The 20654-nt window shown below is 39.9% G+C and overlaps 1 protein-coding gene across 8 annotated transcripts in view; it reads right to left on the reverse strand.

Moving 5' to 3' along the window:
- CUL2 (cullin 2) overlaps positions 1-20183 on the reverse strand; it is an 88835-nt gene extending 68652 nt beyond the window's left edge. For 2 of the 8 annotated variants that reach the window (XM_073334444.1, XM_073334439.1), the window contains exons 1-4: positions 19745-19896; positions 14256-14394; positions 5610-5712; positions 4846-4940 (exon numbers count right to left, since the gene is read on the reverse strand). In XM_073334444.1, the coding sequence (XP_073190545.1) occupies positions 4846-4940; positions 5610-5712; positions 14256-14374 (317 nt within the window). In that variant the 5' untranslated portion in view covers positions 14375-14394; positions 19745-19896. Of the gene's footprint in view, positions 1-4845; positions 4941-5609; positions 5713-14255; positions 14395-15002; positions 15073-16642; positions 16705-19744; positions 19901-19973 lie in introns of those variants that run through there. The other 6 variants (XM_073334442.1, XM_073334441.1, XR_012157612.1 and 3 more) reach the window with 6 other exon arrangements.
- Between the last annotated feature and the right edge of the window lie 471 nt (positions 20184-20654).

The raw sequence follows: 20654 nt of genomic DNA on the forward strand, positions 1-20654 counted from the left end.
TCAATTCACAACTTCTGTTTAAGTTTACAGATCTGTAAGATAGGGATAACTAGCCGTCAGAGCTTTGTGAATATTTATTAATATAATCAGAGTTCACTTATTATCAAAAGCGCTACAAGTAGCATTACAGCCAGTGATCTTGAGACTCCAACGTCAGCATACAATTAAAATGGAACAATACTAGACCCCTCTGGACTACACACTATACACAGAAGTAGACTCTTTTGAAGAGCTTACAGCGAGAGTGCATCATGAATGTCAAGTCTTTAATGCTAGTGACATTTTTAATAAAACAAAACTCTGCTCATATTCAGTAGATACAAGTATCAATTCCCCTTGTTCACCTTTCACTCCTGATAAGTAGAAGCAATTCAGAACTCAGAGAGCCAAGTTTTCAAATCCAACTATAGCAGCAGACTGAAATAATTCATGCATAGAATTGAATTAATGCTATCAGGTGACATATAGACATTCAAGGAATTAACTTCTGAAGTGGTGTAAGATGCCTCATGTATAGAAAGTTATTCCCTAAAGAGATTATAGTGGAGGAAGTAAGACTAGAGAAATAAAAAGGTTATGTATTAACATAGTAAACATTCACATAGACCATTTGCTGTGCCTACAATGGAGAGTCATTTTAAGAAATTCCAAGGGTAAGAGGACGTTTTTTGGCAGATGGAAAGTGGGCAGTTTTGGAACTAAAAGCACAGTACATAGCAGAAACTCACACCATTAAAGCCACTGAGGAAAGCATGTATGAGAACCACAACAGAAATAAGCTACAATGTTTAACTTGGTTCCTCATTTAGCTCTTATGTTGGCCAGCTGAATTACCAGAATTGTAATCATGGACCTCAACTAGGAGATTCTGGCACATCAGAATTCTAAAACAGAAATTTATTCAAGGTCAAATATTCCTTTGTACCATTTTTAGCAAATTAATTCTATTGCTTGGGAAAGGAAGGGTCATTTATAATGTTTGTATAGTGAAGAGCATAATGGGCCAGGCTTGTTCCTTCAGTACTACTACAACAAAGAAAGATCTATGGGAAAGATAACTATAAAGGTGGTTATGTATCATAAATTTAATCTTGATAATAGAATCCTATTTTGAAATGGAGTTCAGACTTGTTTTTAATAGGGAAATCAAAACATGTTCAGCAACATTGAGATAAAGTTATGAGTAACTCCTTACTCATCTACTCAGTGACAATTATGTTATCAGTTTTTTCCCCCACCAAGCATTTTGTACAATACTTTAATGTATCAAATCTTAATGACATTTAGAAGAGAGTTCTGTGTTAATTTGAAGAGGACTAACAAATAGATAGGAGACATTACTTTATTATTTTAGCACAGGTACCTCAAGGACATTAAAATCTTTGCATTACTTAGTTTTAACAGCCAAACAATTTAAGATTCACAACCTAGATTAAAGACATGTCACTACTAGACTGTATCTAACTCAAAGATTAAAAGAAACGAAAGAATGACAGTGTTCAGCTGATTTTACTTTCATGAAGCATTATGTAAAGAACATTAATTTTCTTACCACTAATACAAAAAAAACCCCTTATCTTTAGTATTTATTTTACATTATTCAGGCTTTTTAAAGTGTCTTTATCAGGAAGCTTTAGACAAGAATGTACTAAATGTAATGTGATTCATGCCCCATAGTTTCCTTATTCATACAATACTTATGTCCATAATATCCACTGATCTGCTAGTTTTCTTGTAGCTAATGGGAATTTTTTTGAATTAGCCAGTGAAGTACAAAAAAAGCTGCCATGTGGCTCTCTGAATCGTTTTTACATATCTCATACTCCAAGGGCAGTAGCATCCCCAATACTACAGTGAAAGTTGCAACATTTTCTTTTCAAATGCTTAAACACATAAAATATGGACATAAAAATTCCTTCTTAGCTGAAAGTTCTTCAACTCCACAATATTATCTTCAAAGCAGGAATAAAAATTAGGGCCAGTATTGCTGGCCCTGAATTTTAAAGGATAAAATATAGCTTCATCTAATTACAAAACTGGTTCTCATTGTTGGCAGGTGGACTACTCAGATATTGTAATTCAGATAAACCTGTACATTTTTGACCCTCTAAGTAATATGTACTACATTTACACAAAGTATCTCTTACAAAAACCCGTGATCCAACATGTGTAAACCACAGTCATCACAAGCGACTAAATCACACATATGCCAGAAAGACACACTACCCAAGGGGCTGGAATGGCTCTAACATCTGTAGTCCTAGTTTAACTCCACACTTGTTCAAAAATGGAACACTCCCAGAAAAATTACGCAAAACAGTGTCAGTGAAATCCAATTTATATATTACACAATACAATACAAGTGGATTTTTATTCATATGAATTTTTGAATTAGGATTAGTGTCAATGTGTAATGGATTGGTATTTATGTGACGAACACCACGTTAACATGCACCACAATGTACATAGGGAGTAATTCTGCAAATAGTTAGGACTATGCACCTAAATACTCCTGTATAGAGTTCACACAGGAGTAACTATATGCACACTTGTAACTCTTTGCAGACACAGGCCCTCGCTGCACATGTATTGCATAACACCACCTGCGGATTTGAAAATGCCTTCAATAAGAATACACCATTTAACAATCATAGAATATCAGGGTTGGAAGAGACCTCAATGCAGTGCAACTAATGCCCCTCATATGCTACGTTTACCCACTATTGATCATGCCCACTAAGGGCTTCTGAAACTGCTAGTATCTATCAATGTAAAATTTCAGTGGCTAGCAGCTATATCTTCTAGTCATTATAGGGGTGAATTCCAATTTTGCCAAAGCCTAAGCTTGAAAGCAATATAGGTAAGACTAAAGGTCTAGGGAATGAGACATTCTGAGTCAGTTTAAATAAATACTTAGGCTACAACAGTGAGTAGAGCAGTGATCCCCGAACTGTGGCCCCCTCATCCCCAAGGACTATTTGGGGAGGCACGCAGCGGGACCTGTGCCAGCCCACACAAGGAGCAAGCACCAAACTTCCAGCTCTACTCCACCCCCAGCATCATTCCTACCCCAACACTGTTCCCTTTATCCAACTTTTCAATCAGCTCTTCACTCTTTCATGCATGCTACCTTTAAAGCCACTGCATTGCCCTTCAAATTTCTCCTTACTATACTTCTGCCATGATGCCTATAAAACAATTGACAATTAGACAGCTGGAGAGATGTAACTGCTGCTTATCAGTTGAGGATTATGATCAGTATGTTATCGTGTGCTTAAGTCAACTATTTGTCATATCCGCCTGGTATCCTGTCTTATATTTAAATTATAAGATCTTGGGGCATGGATAATCTTTTTGCTATGTTGCACAGTGTGTACCACAATGGGTCTGATCCTCAACTGGGGCCTCTAGGCACTACCGCAAGACAAAAAAAAAAACAAAGCAAAGACTGGGAATCAAACAAGTTCAAAGGAGAGAAGATTGCATCCTTTTCTTCCTCTCACAGCATAAACTAAATTTCTTTCTAGGCATGTTTGGAAAGGAGCCACTCCCTTAGCTGAATCAATTGGCACCAAGTCTATCAGTTCAAATAAACCCTTTGAGTAGAAAGAACAGGAAAAGCAAATTTTATGTATATAAAACCGGAATGCTGTATTGCAAGCCTAGAATCTTCATCCAACAAGTTCTTCGGAAACTATACAGGTGTCCACCTTTATACCAGAAACTGAAGATAACATTTTTATTTTCATATGGCCTTCTCACTATACAAGTAATTTAGAAAAAACCTTGAGAAAAGCAGGATTTTTAAGTGAGACATGATGGTATAGTCCTCACAAATGAACTTGTGAAGCTTATACACATGCAAAAAAATCAATGAAGTGTCAAATTTAAAGTTTTACATAATATAGAGTAAGAACATCAGTATTAACTTGGCTTCTCCTGTTCTTTCCACCCACTTCTCCTAGGGGGTCTCATTCACTCGTGCTGCTTTGCATGCATGGAAAGAAAACAGCTATCCATAAAGGGGTTTTATTTTGAAGGTCAGTGGGCAAAAATGAAACCTAACGAATCTAGCCCAATAACTACTCTAAGCTACCTAAAAAGGTACTAAAGTAATAGCCTAATCCCTAGAAGCAAGGGATGTAGATGCTGCCAATGTTCCATCTTGCAGTCACAGGCAGTAAGAAGGAACTGAGCGATGGTTGAGGCCTCACTGTCCTGTATGCCTTTCGCTACAAGAATCAAGAGGCCATTCAGCGTGCAGGTGCCAACCCAAAGGAAGGGCACTGCTATTCAAAAAGGCCTTGCCTGCAAGATCAGATTCTATTTGCACCAAGGATAGAAATTGCATCACTTGAACAATTCTTACATACAACAAGGTTACTGAACTACAGAGAGATAAGGTGGGTGAGGTAATATCTTTTATTGGACCAACTTCTGTGGGTAAGAGAAGCTTTGGAGCTACAAAGAACTCCCTCCTATCTTTAATGCACATAGCATGTAGAAACGGAGAACGGAGTTGGCACAATTTGGCCAGCTAACTTTTTGTGGACCACTAGCATGTGTTCCACAGATCATCACTAGATCATCCCCACAGTTTGGGAACCATTGCACTAAACATTAATTGAGATCACGATCCTATTTCATATAGACCATCAAATAATAACAGTAGTCATTAATGATCTGGGCCATATTCTAACCATGGCTAAAGCTACCACCATATTAGGTGAGCTATCTCATCTTCTACAGCATCCTTTAGTCAACTCTGTACAAATTATTCTCAAAAACTTCCTTACTCCAGTAACCTACAGTTACACTGCTGAAAAACTTGTTAGCAAAATTTACCTGTATAAACAGTCCATGTAGTCGGCCCCTTTACTGTATTCTTCCCAGTATCTATGATACATAACCAGTACTTGTTCTTCAGATTCCAGAACACGCTATGAAGGAAAAAACATGCCATATTGTAAACGTTCACTTCCAAATGTAATGGCAAAATATCATGTACCTATGCACGTGCAGTATATTACAATTCTGACAGCATAACAGAGTCAATCGATTACTATGAGTTTCAGTAGTGTACTTCAAGCCATAAAGACAAACTGAGACAGTCTCTATTTCACGGAAACTTGATTTATACTACATGCTGGAAAAAATATAGTTTGATTGAGTCAATGGGTATATGAATGACAAAAATAGAATTGCTGAAATATCCTCATTAGTACATGTTTATAATGCAAATACTCAGCTGGACAATGCTTTGGTAATCTAATTTTCTGCTTCCCCATCCTCTCCCCTCCCTCCTTTTTTCAACTTTTTTACCAGTAAACAATAAAGAAGTATAAGCGGCTTTTGGAAAACTATTTAAATAATTATAGTTGAAGTTATCCAGTCACACTAAACACATTTACAATCCCCCTCAAGCCAACAAAATGTAACAAACTGTACTACTTTTGGGTTATGAGACCATGTTTTATACTCCCTTTAAGGAGTAGTGAAAGCAGCAAGAATATGTACTCGTCAGCTACATCTATCCACATAGGACTTGCAGAATTTCTTTGTTAAGTACAGTGACAAAACATGCATATTTTTAGTCATATAATAGTTACCTTGTGCAAATGGCGTACATGATTTTCCAAAAAAAATTTAGTCTCCGTATAAAGTCTCTCTCCAAGAGGTTCTGGATAGGCCACACATAAAGCATAAATGTCCCTGAGTTTGAAGTCAAGGTTTAAAAGGTTCTTTAAACAGGTTTTGTAAATTTAAGGTTATACTTATGTTTTTCACATTTTGGATAAATCAGAATTATAATGTGTCACACAGGTGTATGCACAATACTTCTTTGGATACCATTTCTTCGAACAGTAAGACATTAGGCACACTGTTTTAGAACACCTTGGCCAAAGTACACATTTAGACACCTAAAAAATAGCCTGGTTTTCAAAGTGCTGGGCGCCCAACAATTCAGTGCTCAGCACTGTTTAAAATTCGGTCCCTTATTGTCTAAGGATGAATTTAGGCGCACTTTTTAAAGTCTTGCATCATTAGCTTTACTAAAAGCATATGGTCTTAAGTTACCACTTCATTGCATTTTTAGAGATCTATGAACTTAGTGAATTACCACCACACATACTAAGAAAAATCAATTTATATAGGTTTTGGAATCCTAGTATTTAACAACTGTATTAGTAAAAGAAGTCTTTTGTAGTGGAAACTAAAAAATAAAGTTGATGGATTTTTGACAAGTATTTACCTTGCTCTGTGAGAAATATAACTTCCCTGGTTTCTGAAGCTGTGACCTTTTAAAATAAAAAGGTTAGGTAATTTCAAAAACTGAAGAATTATTTTTCACACTCAACCAAAATAGATGCTTTTTATTTGCCAAAAATCATCCCCATCCTATATAGAATTATGAGTATATTAGAATTTTTATGCTTGCTATTTTTGGGGTATGGAGAGAAACTGACACTGAAGAATGGATTCACTTTTGCTCTTATGACTTGCTTAGTTAAGTGTGAAGCAAGCACAAAGCTTGTAGTTGGGAAAGTTGACTAGAAAAGGTAATTTCTCAACAATTTATCACTTGGTCAAGGAAACAATATACATTTTAGAATAAAGATGATTCCTTTACAGATACTAGGGTCACTAGGCAATTTTTTTTAGTATGTATTGCTTAGTAACCTTTGAAAAGTAGAAAGGCAAAAGAAAAAAAAAATGAAAAACCCATTCATGCTGATCCATTTTACTAAGTTTATGTAATCATCCCTGCTAGAAGTACAGTATCTTAGAAATAAACCTTTGCATACAAAAGATTATATCAACTGCAAGATAGCACACATGACCCATCTTCCTCTAATCATGTACTACATTAAGTTTAGGATGGCATGTTTGCATGCCTGCTAAAAGTTTAAAAGGAGACGGACAGCAGGCAAGCCATTTTCTCATTCAACACCAATAAAAAATATACAAAGAAGTTTCAAAGAAATTTTCCAAACCTACTGGTAATTCTTAGTTTTAAATGCAAGTACAAAAACAAACAAGTCAGAAAGGGGTTTATGTGGTAGCTGGCATCTTAGAAGCCAAGAATTGTAATCTGTGTGTGGAGTATTATATTAATATAAAACTTTACAAGAAGGGTTCTCCTCAGCATGCAAAGAGGGAAGGAAATTATTGGATGGAAACCCTGGTAAAACACATTTATCATTTAACAGTGTGGTTGGCACCATGCCAATGATTCATAGGGATGACATATTAGAAACAGCATGAATTTCCATGTTGATCACTTAGAGTGAGGATTAGCCAGTTTGAAAAATCTTGATACATGGGATGAATGGATACAGCAGGTCTTCTCTGGGAAATTGAGGACATTCACTATGCCGTCATGTTGAACTCATACACAAAGAAATTCCTTCCTGAAGAAAATGGATTATATGACATCTTAGCTTTCAGCAGGCTCCCTGATTTTCCAGGGAAACAGTATACAAATGTAGCTCACTTTCCACAATACTATAGCACAGAAAACAGAATAGTGGAGACAAAGTAGTCTCTATTTTTTCTTGTCAACAGACAGGCTGTGTTTGGTTGCAGGGGTGGAACCCAAACACAGAAGGTGCAGCAGTACGATGGTAGAGGTGGTCTCTGAAATTCTCCATTACAGAATACCACCACATCCTCCTGCATGGGGATCAGTGAATAGTTCTGTGCACTTGGATTCTGGGGAGATCCTTGGCTTGAGGAAGGAAAAAAGCAGGCATACAGGCGGTAGTTTAGACATGGTTAACAGGACACCAACTCTCTGGCATTCTTGTCCTTGAAAAATTACATCTTCGCATTGATCTTTGACACACAGAGATCCAAAACTTGGGAACACACCACTGGGACACTAAAGTGAAAAATTCATTGAGACACTTACTTCCAGGTGAAGCTGCAGACTGCTTAGCCACGCTATTGCGGAGCCAAGTGTGAGCCTTCTTGGATAAAAGCAAGCAACTGAATCCACTGGAGAAGGATTGTGGTGTCTCTAAAGAAAAGAGCCCCCAGGATTCTGCTGTTTATTTACTATTCTATAGTCAAGATTTTGACATGGATGAAGAAATGTGCTTAGTCCAGGCAAGACTGTAGGTCTTTTATGATCTGATAGTTCCAAACTCAGGGTAACAGGAGACAAATTTTGACTTGTGGTCCCCTTTGCACTCAAATTGCATAGACTCACATGCATCTCTCTTGGTGGAATCTTTAGCTTTTTTTCCTTCAGGGAGCTGTGTGGCCAGCTTCTGAGAATCAAACTTGAAGAGTCCTCATGGGCCGAAGGCAAGATGTTTATACAGAACACCACAGTACACAGCAACCTCATGAGGGTACCAATAATTCTGGATAGACAAAGTGACAGAAACCAGTTTCCATCCTGAGCTTGCTGATTTTCCATGAGCAAGATGTGCCCTTCAAGTGCTAGAATTGCTCACTGTGCCATTCGTCCTGGGGACCACAAAGAATACAGAGTAAAATCCCTTAAATGCTGCTCTCTCAGTGGGACAACTTAAGTGCCTCAGTTTCCAAAAATTAGAGATCGCTGTTGACACTATATGTCACTACAAGACTGGAGAAAGCTGGGGATAGTTTGTTGTGAAGAGCAGGATTAAAGGAGCTCCACAGCATATCCTAATTCATATCCTGTGTGTATTAGATAGATTGTTTATTTTTAATACATAGAAAGTCTTGCCCTTACTTCAGGGCCATAAGAAGGTGTCAAAATGGCTTTTGTTGGATCTAAAGAGGCTCAAACCCTAGTTCCCCTTCCCATCATTCCAAGCCTTTCCAACATATGGAAAATTCTCTTTTCTTACAGCTCCAGGCTCAGAAAATCTTCTGAGGTGCCATAATTGCTTTGGCCAAATAACTCAACAAAAGCTTTTTTAAAATAAAACACAGATGAAGCTACTTGACTTATTCATCTGCCTTCCAGGTAAGCAAGCACACCTGCCTAGGTTAGAAGCGCTAGCAAAAGTAGAGAATTTAATAGCGTCAAATGCAAAATCTACCAGAAATGCAGATAGTAGAATTCTCTCTCAGTACTAAACTTAAATTTTCTTGCCCTGACAGATTTAACTCATTACTCAAGGCTATCCTGTTAAAGTAAGTTGTTTTGACAGAAGCCTGAATAATACCTGCCAAAGCATTAGACTTCTTCCCCAGAAGAATTCTTCTTCCCCGTCTTTAGGGAAGAAGTATCCCTTAGCTGGAATAAACTTTATACTTAGCTAAGAAGCTACAGCTGAAGTTATAGCTACTTGAGGAATCTGTTCAACTACTTCTTGACTTCTGTAAGCATGCTGAATATAAGCAACTACCTGCACTGTTTGAATTTCACAGGGGCTTCCCACTGTAAGCAAATAATTTTCTTTATCGATTTGTGCACTAGTATCACCAACTCCTGTTTGACCCTTCAGAAAAGTATTTAACTCAGGTTGGATCTGCAGCTTCTCTAGCCAATGGAGTCAAACAGTAACTGAATCAGACAGGCATCCTCTAGAATACAGTATCAAGAATAAGAAGGAAAAAGTTTATTTTTGTGGTTCTTCCTTCCCCATCCTGGCACAGGAGTAAGCTCACTTTCTTTCTTGGTTGAAGTGGAAGAGCCTTCTGAGTAGCAGTGGGACATTAAAAAAATAATTCTATCGAAGGCAAAAAAATTATGTTTAATTAGAGGAAAAAAACCTGTGAAATACTCAGACTGTTGGCTCCCCAAAAAAGGGTCAGTTCATATAGATAATTTAGAGATAGTGGAGGCGATTCCTCAGTCAAGCTTGTCCTCACAGTTGGCTAAAAGAAATACCTCTTCCCTCACAAAGGAAGTCCCCTAAGAAAGAAAAGGGTGATTAAAAATTCCTGTTAATATGTCCCAAAAATATCCATTTCCAAACCAAGACGTGCCTAGTCATTTCTGTCCTGGGGTCTCTCCTGTCCTTTTGGGAGATGGAATGGAATCCTGCTTCTACTATGCAAGGGTTTATCTTGAACAATGGAAGCCAGCTGTCCTTTCATTTCAGCCGCTATATCTGACAGCTGGCTAAAGCCAAATAAGTTGAGGCACAACTGGCACATGTCCCTAAGTAGAGAGAAGAGGTTGCAAGAGCACGTGGAGTATGTATGTGACACTATGAATGGCAGCTGTCACTTGCATTGTGCCTGAGCCAGCAATGCAAAACTAGGCTTGTCTCAGGATAAGGAGAGGATCTAGAAAGGGTGGATAAATATTACCAACCTAATCTCTGAGATCCCCAAATCCTCCTGAACACTCACATCTCAAGGTTCAAAAACCCATCCAGATTAGAATCATATAGTAGCAGAAGTCTCTGAACTGATGCACATCAGACAGAAGCAGAACTTCCAGAGAATTCTTATACAGGCAAGTCATCTGGAACCAGCTGACAAGGGAAGCTCACATCCCATTCTGAAGACTGGCAGCCATGTCCATGCAACAGACTCCCACTTGAAGAAAGCCTGAATTATGCTGGCATCCTATTTAAGAGTGTAATTAAGATAGGAGTGTAAAAAAAAAAAAAAAACCACAAAAGGTAAATCCAGACTCCCAGATTTCTAGTCTCTTGCAGAATCCTTTGTGAAATGTTAGGGGGAAAACAGAGCAGGAAATACTAGTAGCATTTTATACCCAATTGAAATATTCTATATACAGTATCCTTTATTTCGGATGTCCCCAAGTCTATTTGGTTGGCTGAAAAAGTGACTATTCAGGTGTGAAAAGCCAAGGCACCTGGAATTCTGCAATTAAATGTGAATCTGGATATTGTGGAACAGACTAAAGGAAAAACAAAACGCCACACTATTCTGCACTGTTGAACGTCATCTTTCTAAAGATTTACTTTTATTGTTAAACAGTGTGCGAAATAAAAAAAGGCAGTTAGCTACCTTACCCCAATAAAATCTGACAAAAAATACTGGTGTCCTGCTAGCTACTGATTAGAAGCTTTGCCACACCAAATTGTTCGATACGTTAACATTCTAAATTAAAAAGTTACTCTCAATAGTTAAGATACTTACAGTAACAAGTTTTAAACAAAAGCAAACTAGCATCTGTACTGTGATAAAGCTGCACAGTGAAATAATGCCAGAACAATTTTATTTCTGTGGAGGTGCAGAAAGAGGAAATCTGAAGGTCAAAAGGTAACTAAAAAGGAGTCATGCTTTAAATAAAGAGACAGTCTGTGAGCTGCTCCTTATCAGAGGCAGGTAACAGTATTCAGTTGGTATCCCAAAACTCATTTATTCTGTTTTTGTCATCATTTTAAAGAGACTTGTTCTAAATAAAAAGACAACCCTATAAAAAGAAGATCAATAAACCTCAGGCTCTGTTGGAATAGAGGGGAGAAGCAAATGCCAGAAATGAGGTTCATCCATTGAGAGCACCATCCCTCATTGAAATACCACTCACCCACTTTGACCACTCAACTCCATCTCAACTCCTGTAAATAGGTCTCCATTTTTGCAGTGTACACTGCTACAAAATGTGGTCTAGAATCAATTGGATTCCTTTTTCTGTAGCAATATAAATACTAAGTTATTCACAGTAAATATTAGGTTTCTAATACCATACCACAATTAAAAACTAAATACTTCCTCCTCCTCCCCCTAATTCTTCATAACCATCTTCTGGTTGTAGCAGTTTATTTTAAAAATTGATGGTATAAACAGATCAGACTGATCAATAGTGCTATAATGAGTAAGTGTGCTAAATAGTGAGAGAGTTTTAATATGACAGTTCAAAATGCCTTTGCCACATTACTTCTCTAGGTTACGAAGTCTAATAAAAGACAAGAAAAATAAAGGCAAATGGTGTAACATTTCCTTCATATACATTTAAGACAAGTTAGTATAAGGTTAAAGCCCTTGCAAATATCTAAAATCTGAACTCTCTTACGAAACAGGTTGTTCCAAAACTAAACTATGTTCATTTAACCAAGACATCTGAAGCTGTTGTAGCAGGTGAGTGGGATGCAGCTTGTAAAAAAAGCTGGCTTTTTAAAACTAGCTTTTTATTTTTTAAAGTGTCACTGTAAGAGCATCTGAATTACTAAATGATTGTTCCAAATCTGAAATAAACTGTAACACTGACTGTACAGAAAAAAAATTGGTAATGTCATTAATTTTTGAATACCCACTAATGAGACTTGTGTTGATGTATATAATTTACTTAAGCTAGTAGAAGCTCCAAAAAGAGCCAATCTTTGCTTAGAAACTACAAGCTACAGAAGCTCATCCTGCTGCAGAGGATATTCCAAGAAGATCTCTTCCTCTCCTATAGCTGCAAGATGCCAAAATAGTCACTATGTTGCCACGTTCTTAAACATGGAGTTAAGAGTTTTTGACCACCGGGGTCCTAGGAATTACATCAAGGGCCTCCACTAAGCATATTTTGGTAGTCTGCTAGTATGTGTTCTCTAGTTGACTGATGTTCAGTCAGCTGCAGAGTAAGTTCTGAAGGGGGATCAGTACAAAATTGGTCATGCATGGTTCAAAAATAATCTCCATGTTCCTCACACAAAAGTTACAAACTGGGGTTATACAGGAAAAAGGCAGTATTTTTTAACACATAAAAATATATATATATTCAGCTCCAGATAGTGATTTATGAAGTAACAACTTCAACGTCTCCTGAAACATGAGCAATGCTGCCAGCTTGAATTTTTAAAACAATGGCTCCCATGTACAATTTAAAAATAAATAAATAATGCTGTGGTGGGTGATTTATCAGGGCAGGAACACTCATCTTATTCCTTTGCAGGCTCTTGGAGTGCATAACTGTAAATTTGCAAGTATTTTGAATTATTTTTTTAAAAAAAAGATTCTGGCTAACTTCTACATCTCAGAGCTACAGCCTTGCTTTATGCTTCCTTGTGAGATTGTAACATGCAGTTCTTAAACAGCTTATTTTGGTTTTCAGGAGTTGCACTTAAAGAGTAACAGAACCATTTGACAAAATCAAGTCTTCAAAACCAAATCGCTAGTGGCTTTTTAAATTATAGAAGTAACAAGTCTGACTTTTTAAATCTGGCTGTCCCAAAGACAGGGTGAGAAGTCATGACTCCAGACGTGCAATTAGAAAAGGGTTTCTAATGCAAGAGCCATCAGAAAACTTGTTGTCCTCAAAAGTGAGGTGGTAAGTGGACTTGCAACAAACTCAATGTTATGTTATTATTTAGAGACACAATAGAAAGCCATCTACTCTGAAATGCAAACAGCTTGTTAAATGGGACGTAGATTCAAAAGGCTCTTCCCTTTTTGTAAACTTATGTGGTAGAAAGCTAGGTATCAAATTTGTCCTGTAGTATGTGGACTCCTAGGTCTGAAAATGACTGCTTCTCAGAAGGATTCAGACTGCAGGGGAGTCTCTGAAAAGTCGCTTAGAATTCACCCATTATTCCCCATAACAAGGCAGCTTTCCCCTATGAAGGCAAAAAAAAAAAAGTCAGTAGGTTATGTCTCTTCATTATGCTAGAGGCCTATTTTAGTTGCGACAACGCTTCTCTCAAAAAAAGAAGATCCTTCATATCGTAAGACTATACGTAAAAGAGGGAAGGGTGAGTATCACCACAAGCTATATTTAAGAAAACAAAAACTGTATTTATCCTTGGCTGTTGGAGAAGAATAAAATGGTATTAAAGCAGGATGCGAGTTGCTAATCTGCAGAAGTTTTTGCCTTGGCCACTATTAAGGAAGTGATCTGAGTTATAACAATTGTGTCTTTGCATGCTATCAAGAATACTTAGAACTAATAAGTGGTTTTACTTGAGTGTACAATTAAAAATAGCTTGCTTTTTAGGAGGAGGAGTCTCAACCTAAACTTTTTTGAATGTAGAACAGTTCCAGCGTAGTGGAAGATTGATATAAAATGAGTTTAACAACAAAAACAAATACCTCTTTGGAAGGGAAAGAAAATAGTTAAAACAGCTCTCATTACACCTACTAAGATTTATCCTGCTTAAATCAATGTGAAAAACTCAGACTTGATTATTTCCACTTCTATACAAAAACAGTGAAAAACAAGTAATTTTGTACAAAACCCCATGTCTTCCTCTCAACGCCTCATCCAAAACTCATTGAAGTCCATGAAATAAGCTCATTCATTTTGATGGATTTTGGAGCAAGCCCACATTACTGTGTTACAAACTGCGATGGCCTCTGTGCTAAAATATATTCATATGTAGAAAAATGAAGTTGAAATTATGTTTAAAGGATACGAGAAGCGGTCATTCCATGTCGCTCTTTCAACATAATCCAACATTACAACGGCTTTAATTGTTGTTAGAAGTTTGTTCCATGTTTCATCAAAATCAACTACTCGTGGTTTCAGGGACATTGTGGGGATTTAGTGTTAATCTGTAGGGGGGGGCGGAAAAAAAAAAAAAAGCGTTAGTCTCAACCTCCTAAACATGAAGAAGCAGTCAAACAGAACATTTCAAGAGTTTTTAGAAAGTAACTGATAGAGCCCTGAAACTCTTCTTCCTTTAAAGCACACAGTAATTTCTTTAAAAGCATCACCTTTAAACTTTCTCTTTATATTATAACTATGTACACTGGTGTAATATTGTGAATTAAGGACCCTAAGTAAAAATTAAATGCACTTCTTATTCTAACATTAAAGGTCACACAAAGTCCAAGTCTATGAAGACTGAAGTTAAGCTTTCTAAAAAGTAACATCAAATCTGCCAAACTGAATGGAACAGTGTTTTATAATGTATATTTAACAGGAACATGGAATGTTTACAACTTAACATTCTCACATAATGCTATGATTTGCTTTGGTTGCTTCTGAACAAAGTAAGATTGTCCCTGCCCTAAGGAGCTTACAGTTTCTCAGATGACGTACAACATGCTGAATATATTAAAAGTATAAACAAGTTAGTATTGTGTGCCCTACATCTATCTCAGGCCACCAATATTTGTCATGAAAATTTGTCAGACCAGGCACAACTCTAGCCATCTACCTTTTACTCTGATGATTAACAATGAAAAAGTAGTTCTACATCTTTGCTTGTCAAGAAGTTGTGTATTCTTCTGGAAAACACAAGTATAAGTTTGCTATACTGACCATACATATTTTCCACATGCACACACAAAATAAGCAGGAGGTTAACACTGTAACACACTGAAGAAACGTATTTCAGAATATGCTGCTAACAGAATGAGCAAGTGTTAGTAGCTTAGGCAACACTTTCTTTCCAAATGGTTTTAATAATGTTATGTTATGTGAAAACTTGGTAATCCTTAAACCAGGTAAAGTTGACTCCAGGCGTTGTGATCAAATCAGTGAGCCATAGGTTAGGCGATGAGCGTCAATTTTAAAAACATAGGAATTACCATACTAGATCAGACCAGTGGTCCAGCTAGTATAGCATCCTGTGTCTGGCAGCAGCAAGAAACAAAAATTAAGAAACCCTGTACAGACAATGGGTTTATGGGCAGGGATGGTTATTCCCGTAAGATAAAAAAGTTTCTTCCTTATCCCTTTCAGTTAAGGGTTAGGCTTATGCTCTTCACATGCTGTTACATAGTTACTAACAGCGATGGTGAACTGGACAGACTCTACCCTTGAGACTTTGAGATGATCATGCTGGTGAGCTCTATATACATATCAGGTACTTATTCTATTTGAATCCCGACACTTTCAGATCTTCATGATTTAGTACAGTGGAGGACAAACTTTTTGGACCGAGGGCCACAGCTGGATGGGGAAATTGTATGCAGGGCCTGGGCAGGGGTGTGGGAGGGAGTGCAGTGTGCAGGACTGGGCTCAGGGCAAGGGATTGGGGCAGAGGAAGGGTTCGGAGTGCAGGACGGGGCTCAGGGAAGGGAGTTGGGGGGCAGGGTGCAGGAGGGGTTCGGGTTCCAGCCCAGCACTGCTTACCTAAAGTGGATCCAGGGCAGCTCCCTGCCTGCTCTGGCCCCATGCCACTCTGGGAAACGGCAGGAACCATGTCCCTGCGCAGCCATGGGGGGCTCCCCGCACTGTCCTTGCCACACCTCCAGGTACCTCCCCTGAAGCTCCCACTGGCCATAGTTCCCCATTCCTGGCCAATGGGAGCTGCGGGGGGTGGTGCCTGGAGGCAAGGGCAACACACAGAGCTCTCTGCCCCCCCTCCACCCCCCTGACATGGTGCCGACTGCTTCTGAGAGCGGCGCAGGGCCTGCGGCACCATGGGGGTGGCAATCCCGTGAGCCGGATCCAAAGCCCTGAGGGGCCGGATCCAGCCCGTGGTTTGCCCACCCCTGATTTAGTACCTTCAAGGACCTAAAAAAATAGTCAACGGACACCGAAGAGTACAGCGTTCTGTAGCTCAGCTACTTGCAGTGCTTGGTCCATGAGAAGCAGAAAGACCTGTAGTTGTCATTCTTAATTAGAGATGCCTCCTCACAATCCTTCATATTGCCACTGCTTGAACACACAAGGTTCTCTAGTACTTATGAACTTTTCTATGAGAAGGAGGGACAGAAGGAGGCAGCCCATCCTTTAAGTCAGGAGTGCAGTGTAAAATGTTGGGTTGTGCACTGCAGTATTACAATGTGATCTCCTATAATACTGGAGTGACAATCCTTAGGCACTCAGTAACAGGTTTAATTCAGTCACCTTGAACAACAGTCAAAGTTCATCATCATCCAGAAAGCTCATCCTTTGTTATGTATCTTGATCTGTTGGAAAATTATTCATTTTTTTACATTGAAGCCTTGAAAGGATTATCGTTCAATGACCTTAACTGTCTTGCAGAGAGAAAAATTGTCTCCTTTCTCAAGGAGTAATGACTCTCTATTTGTAACAAAGCTGGTCAACTTGAAGGGTACCAACCTGGTAACATTTAGGAATTCACCGCATGTGTCAGCACACTCACCTACTACATAGTAACTGCTGTTGGTATTTTCTGGAGTCTTCTCTACTGGCTGAAAACTATCCTAACTAAGTAGCATTCTCTACTTTGGCAATAAATTTGCTTCCTTACTGAATGGTTCCTAGCCCAGTGGATTACATAGTTGCTGTGTATGGCTTCTATACAATGTCCAAACAGATTGAGGTCAGCAGGGATTGCTTGAAAGCAATAGAAACAAGGCCACTGACAGTTGGCCTCAGAAGGAAGGTAGAATATCAGTGCTTCAAAGGGTCAAAATTCTGAGAAGTAGTATAGGAGAGGCTTTACCTTACCAAGGAAGCAAAAGATCCAGATATCTTTAGATAAAAGCCAACTCCCCTGGGTCCCAAACTCAGGAACAGGAGTAGCTTTTTATGCTACTGGTATACTCTTATACAGGAAAGACTGTACACATGAATTCCCCCTACAGAAGTGCATGCTTGCGCATGAGACAAAAGAGCACCTAGCCACGAACAAAATAGTTGAAACTGACAAAGTGCTGTCAAATGCATAAAATTAAAAAAATAAGTCAACCTCTTTTCAATATGCAACGGCAGCAAAAAAGACAAAAAGTGTTCGACTATATAATACAAATACCATTATACAGAAGAATGGTACACTTTCATTTAGTATACCATATTCAAATATTGGCCACTTTCTCTAAAAGAGATATAGAAGAAATAGAGGGTGTTCAGAGATCCCTGACAAAAGTGATCTGAAGCATGGAAAAAACTTGCATATAAAGACTGCAAAGATTAGGTCAGTGTAGTTTGAAGAGGACACAAAGCGGGAAGATGGGAAAAGCATACAAAATAATGCATGATTTAAGAGACAGTAGATGAGGCACTTCTATTTATCTTCTCCAACAGTAACAAAGGGAAATTTAATAAAATTTAAAGGCAGTAAGTTTTGAACTGATAAAAGGAAATATTTTAAAAAATTGGCTTGTGGAACTCATCACTAGAATAACATGAAGAAAGAGAGCTTAGTAGGATTCTGAGCAGTATTGGACATTTATACAGATGAGAACACCAAGTTACATCAAGATACTGTCCTAGGTTCTAAAACAGCAGCCTTTTTCCTGCTTAAAAAAAAATTACTATTAACACACACCAAGTGATGTATTAGTATTTTCAGTTTCGTAGAAACATTCAAAACATTTGTAAAATGGACACTACTATGTTTAAAGAAAAGATATTTTCCAGAATCCAGAGATAATATATTGCTACTCTTAATATGAATTGACAAAAATGGCAACAAGTTATAATAAATCCCAGGAAGGGGAGAGATTTGAGGGATATGTCTTCCAAAACGAAGATGAACACCAGTAAAAGAAACTAAGAAACAAACCACAACAAAGCAGGTCTTTGGCAACCAACAAAAATTAGTAACTGGTCTTCATCTAAAAGGATTAATCACACAATTATATTAAAATATGTGGGAACACTTTTTGATGAGACCTAAGCAGAAGTTATCTCTGCTCTTTAAGAGTATGAAGGATCCCATGGCAGTTTTTGTATGAGCAGGGTTTAATTGCCATGTCCCCACATCCCCTCAACAGGGTTGGGTGGCATGCTGTGCACCAGTTTGTTGCTGCCCCAATTCTCTCTGAGTATCTCTACAGAAGAATGAATTATCCCCCCCCCCCCCCGCCATGAGGCATACAGGACCAATGAAGCAGTATTTCAGTGGTGCTGCATATATGTAGTCTGTATAGCAGTTTCAGATCCTTTGTGACAAAAAAACCCACAAATGTAAAATATTAACTGGCTTGAGATAGAGTGCTTATTGGAGATGGATACATTATTGCAGTTTTTCTCCAGCAAAGTATTTACATAATTTCTTTTTATAATTTCAAAACATTTTTAGATAGACAACCCGTACTGAATTTTCTGAGGATTAATTAGTTTATAAGGGGTGTTACAAAAACACTTGTGTGTGTAAGTGTAGCTACAATGCGGACACACTGCACTACTATAAAAAGTAACAAACTAGTGCATCTTGCTCTGAAGTAAGCTGCATCAGTGCAGGTCTACTCTACACCCAGGGGTTTCACTAGTGAAACAGGTAGACATACTTTAACCCCATCGTACATTAGAAGCAGCAAACAGCCTTTGGTTCCCGTCCTCATATGTGCTGTTTATGAGAGTGCGGCTATTAAATGTGATAAACGCAGGTTGTGTGACCACATGCAGGTCCCAATAGTTCTCAGCTATATAAATATGTTGTGAAAACAAAAAGACACAAGGGTGGAGTGCGGGGGCCAGCCAGGGGGAGAAACATTGCCTACTGAAGTTGGAACATCGAAAAGATTTAAGTTGGCCAGTCCAGCAACCTCGAAATGGCCCAGCAGCGGAATGAGTAGGCTGAGTGAGCGGTGGGTCCCTCACCTCCCTGCCCCTCCACACCCACATTATTCACTCCCAAACCAAAAGTGAAACTGGCGGGGACGGGGGTGTAACATTCCCTCGAGGGCCGGGGGCGGATTTCGGGGCCTGCGAGGAACAACTCAGAACGGGTGCAAGGAGTCAAACATGGCCGGGACCTCAACCCGGCGGGGCTTAGCGTGGGGAGAACAAAACCCGTCACGAGGGCCAGGGGTTTTGGGGAGCAGCCAACAGACCCCGGGGGAGAGGGGAAGGAGTCCGCCCTCGCGGGAGGCGCAGGGCCAGCAAATGCGCTCGGCGGTAACATGCCCCCCAGAGCCGGGCCCAGCGGATCCAGGCCGTGCGCGAGGAGGTCATACCCCCTCGGAGCCGGGGCAGCCCTCACTCCGCTTCCCCACGGCGTTCGCTGGGGAGCCAGAGGCGCCTCCAGCGCGGGGTTACCTGGCAGCAGAGGCCTGAGTCAGCGGAGCCGGCCGGCCTCCCTCCTCCGTGTCCTGAGGCTGCAGTCCCTGCCCCGCTCCCCCTCCTCACAGCGCTGCCATTACCCAGCCGCGGCCCCCAGCCCCGTCGCTCCGCCGGCGCCGCCAATGCACTGCAGACCGCGGGGTGTGGGGGGGGAAGCCTCCGGACACTCCGGCCCCATCGCGCTCGGGTCCTGCCGGATACTCACCCGCCTCGCTGCGTGCGCCTCAACTCACACAGCCGGCCACTGCTTGGGTCTGCCCAAAGGCGCTGGGCGAACGGCCGGGCCTGGCCGCGATGCACCTCTCCCCCCGGCCGGCCGGCTTTGGTACAGTCCACACTACGGGAAGTGCAGAGAGTCTAAATTCATTCGACTTCTGTTACCGCAAATAACTAATTGAACTCCCCTTAGCGCAAGGCCAGGCGGGGTCCGCATGCGCATGCTTCGCGCTGCTTGTTCGGATTTATTTCCCTTCTCCTCCATGCGCATGCGTTACTCACCAGCTTCCATATGGTTTCTTCTGCGCATGCTCCAGCTCTTCTGTGCAATAAATCAGTCTCCGTGGTGCACTGCACGCACGGCTTGAAATGGAGCCTCGTTGGGGCAATACAAGTTAGGCATATGGGACTGCGCTCACACCGGTCTCCAGCATTGCAGTCGCGGCTCTGCCACTCCACCACGGCTACTGCTCTCACTTTTCCTCCCTGTGCGCTTGCAGCACATCCTGCACACACACCACTGCTGCGTCCTCCCATACAGCCGCGCCACACGACTCGCATGCCTCCAACCTTTCACAGGATTAAAAACACAGGAATAGATTCAGTACAAGAAACCCTCCAGCAGGGAGATGTGGGATCATCCGTCCGCCCAGGAAGGTCTCATCTTGCA

The sequence above is a fragment of the Lepidochelys kempii genome, chromosome 2, assembly GCF_965140265.1.
Source record: "Lepidochelys kempii isolate rLepKem1 chromosome 2, rLepKem1.hap2, whole genome shotgun sequence".
Taxonomy (NCBI): Eukaryota; Metazoa; Chordata; order Testudines; family Cheloniidae; genus Lepidochelys; species Lepidochelys kempii.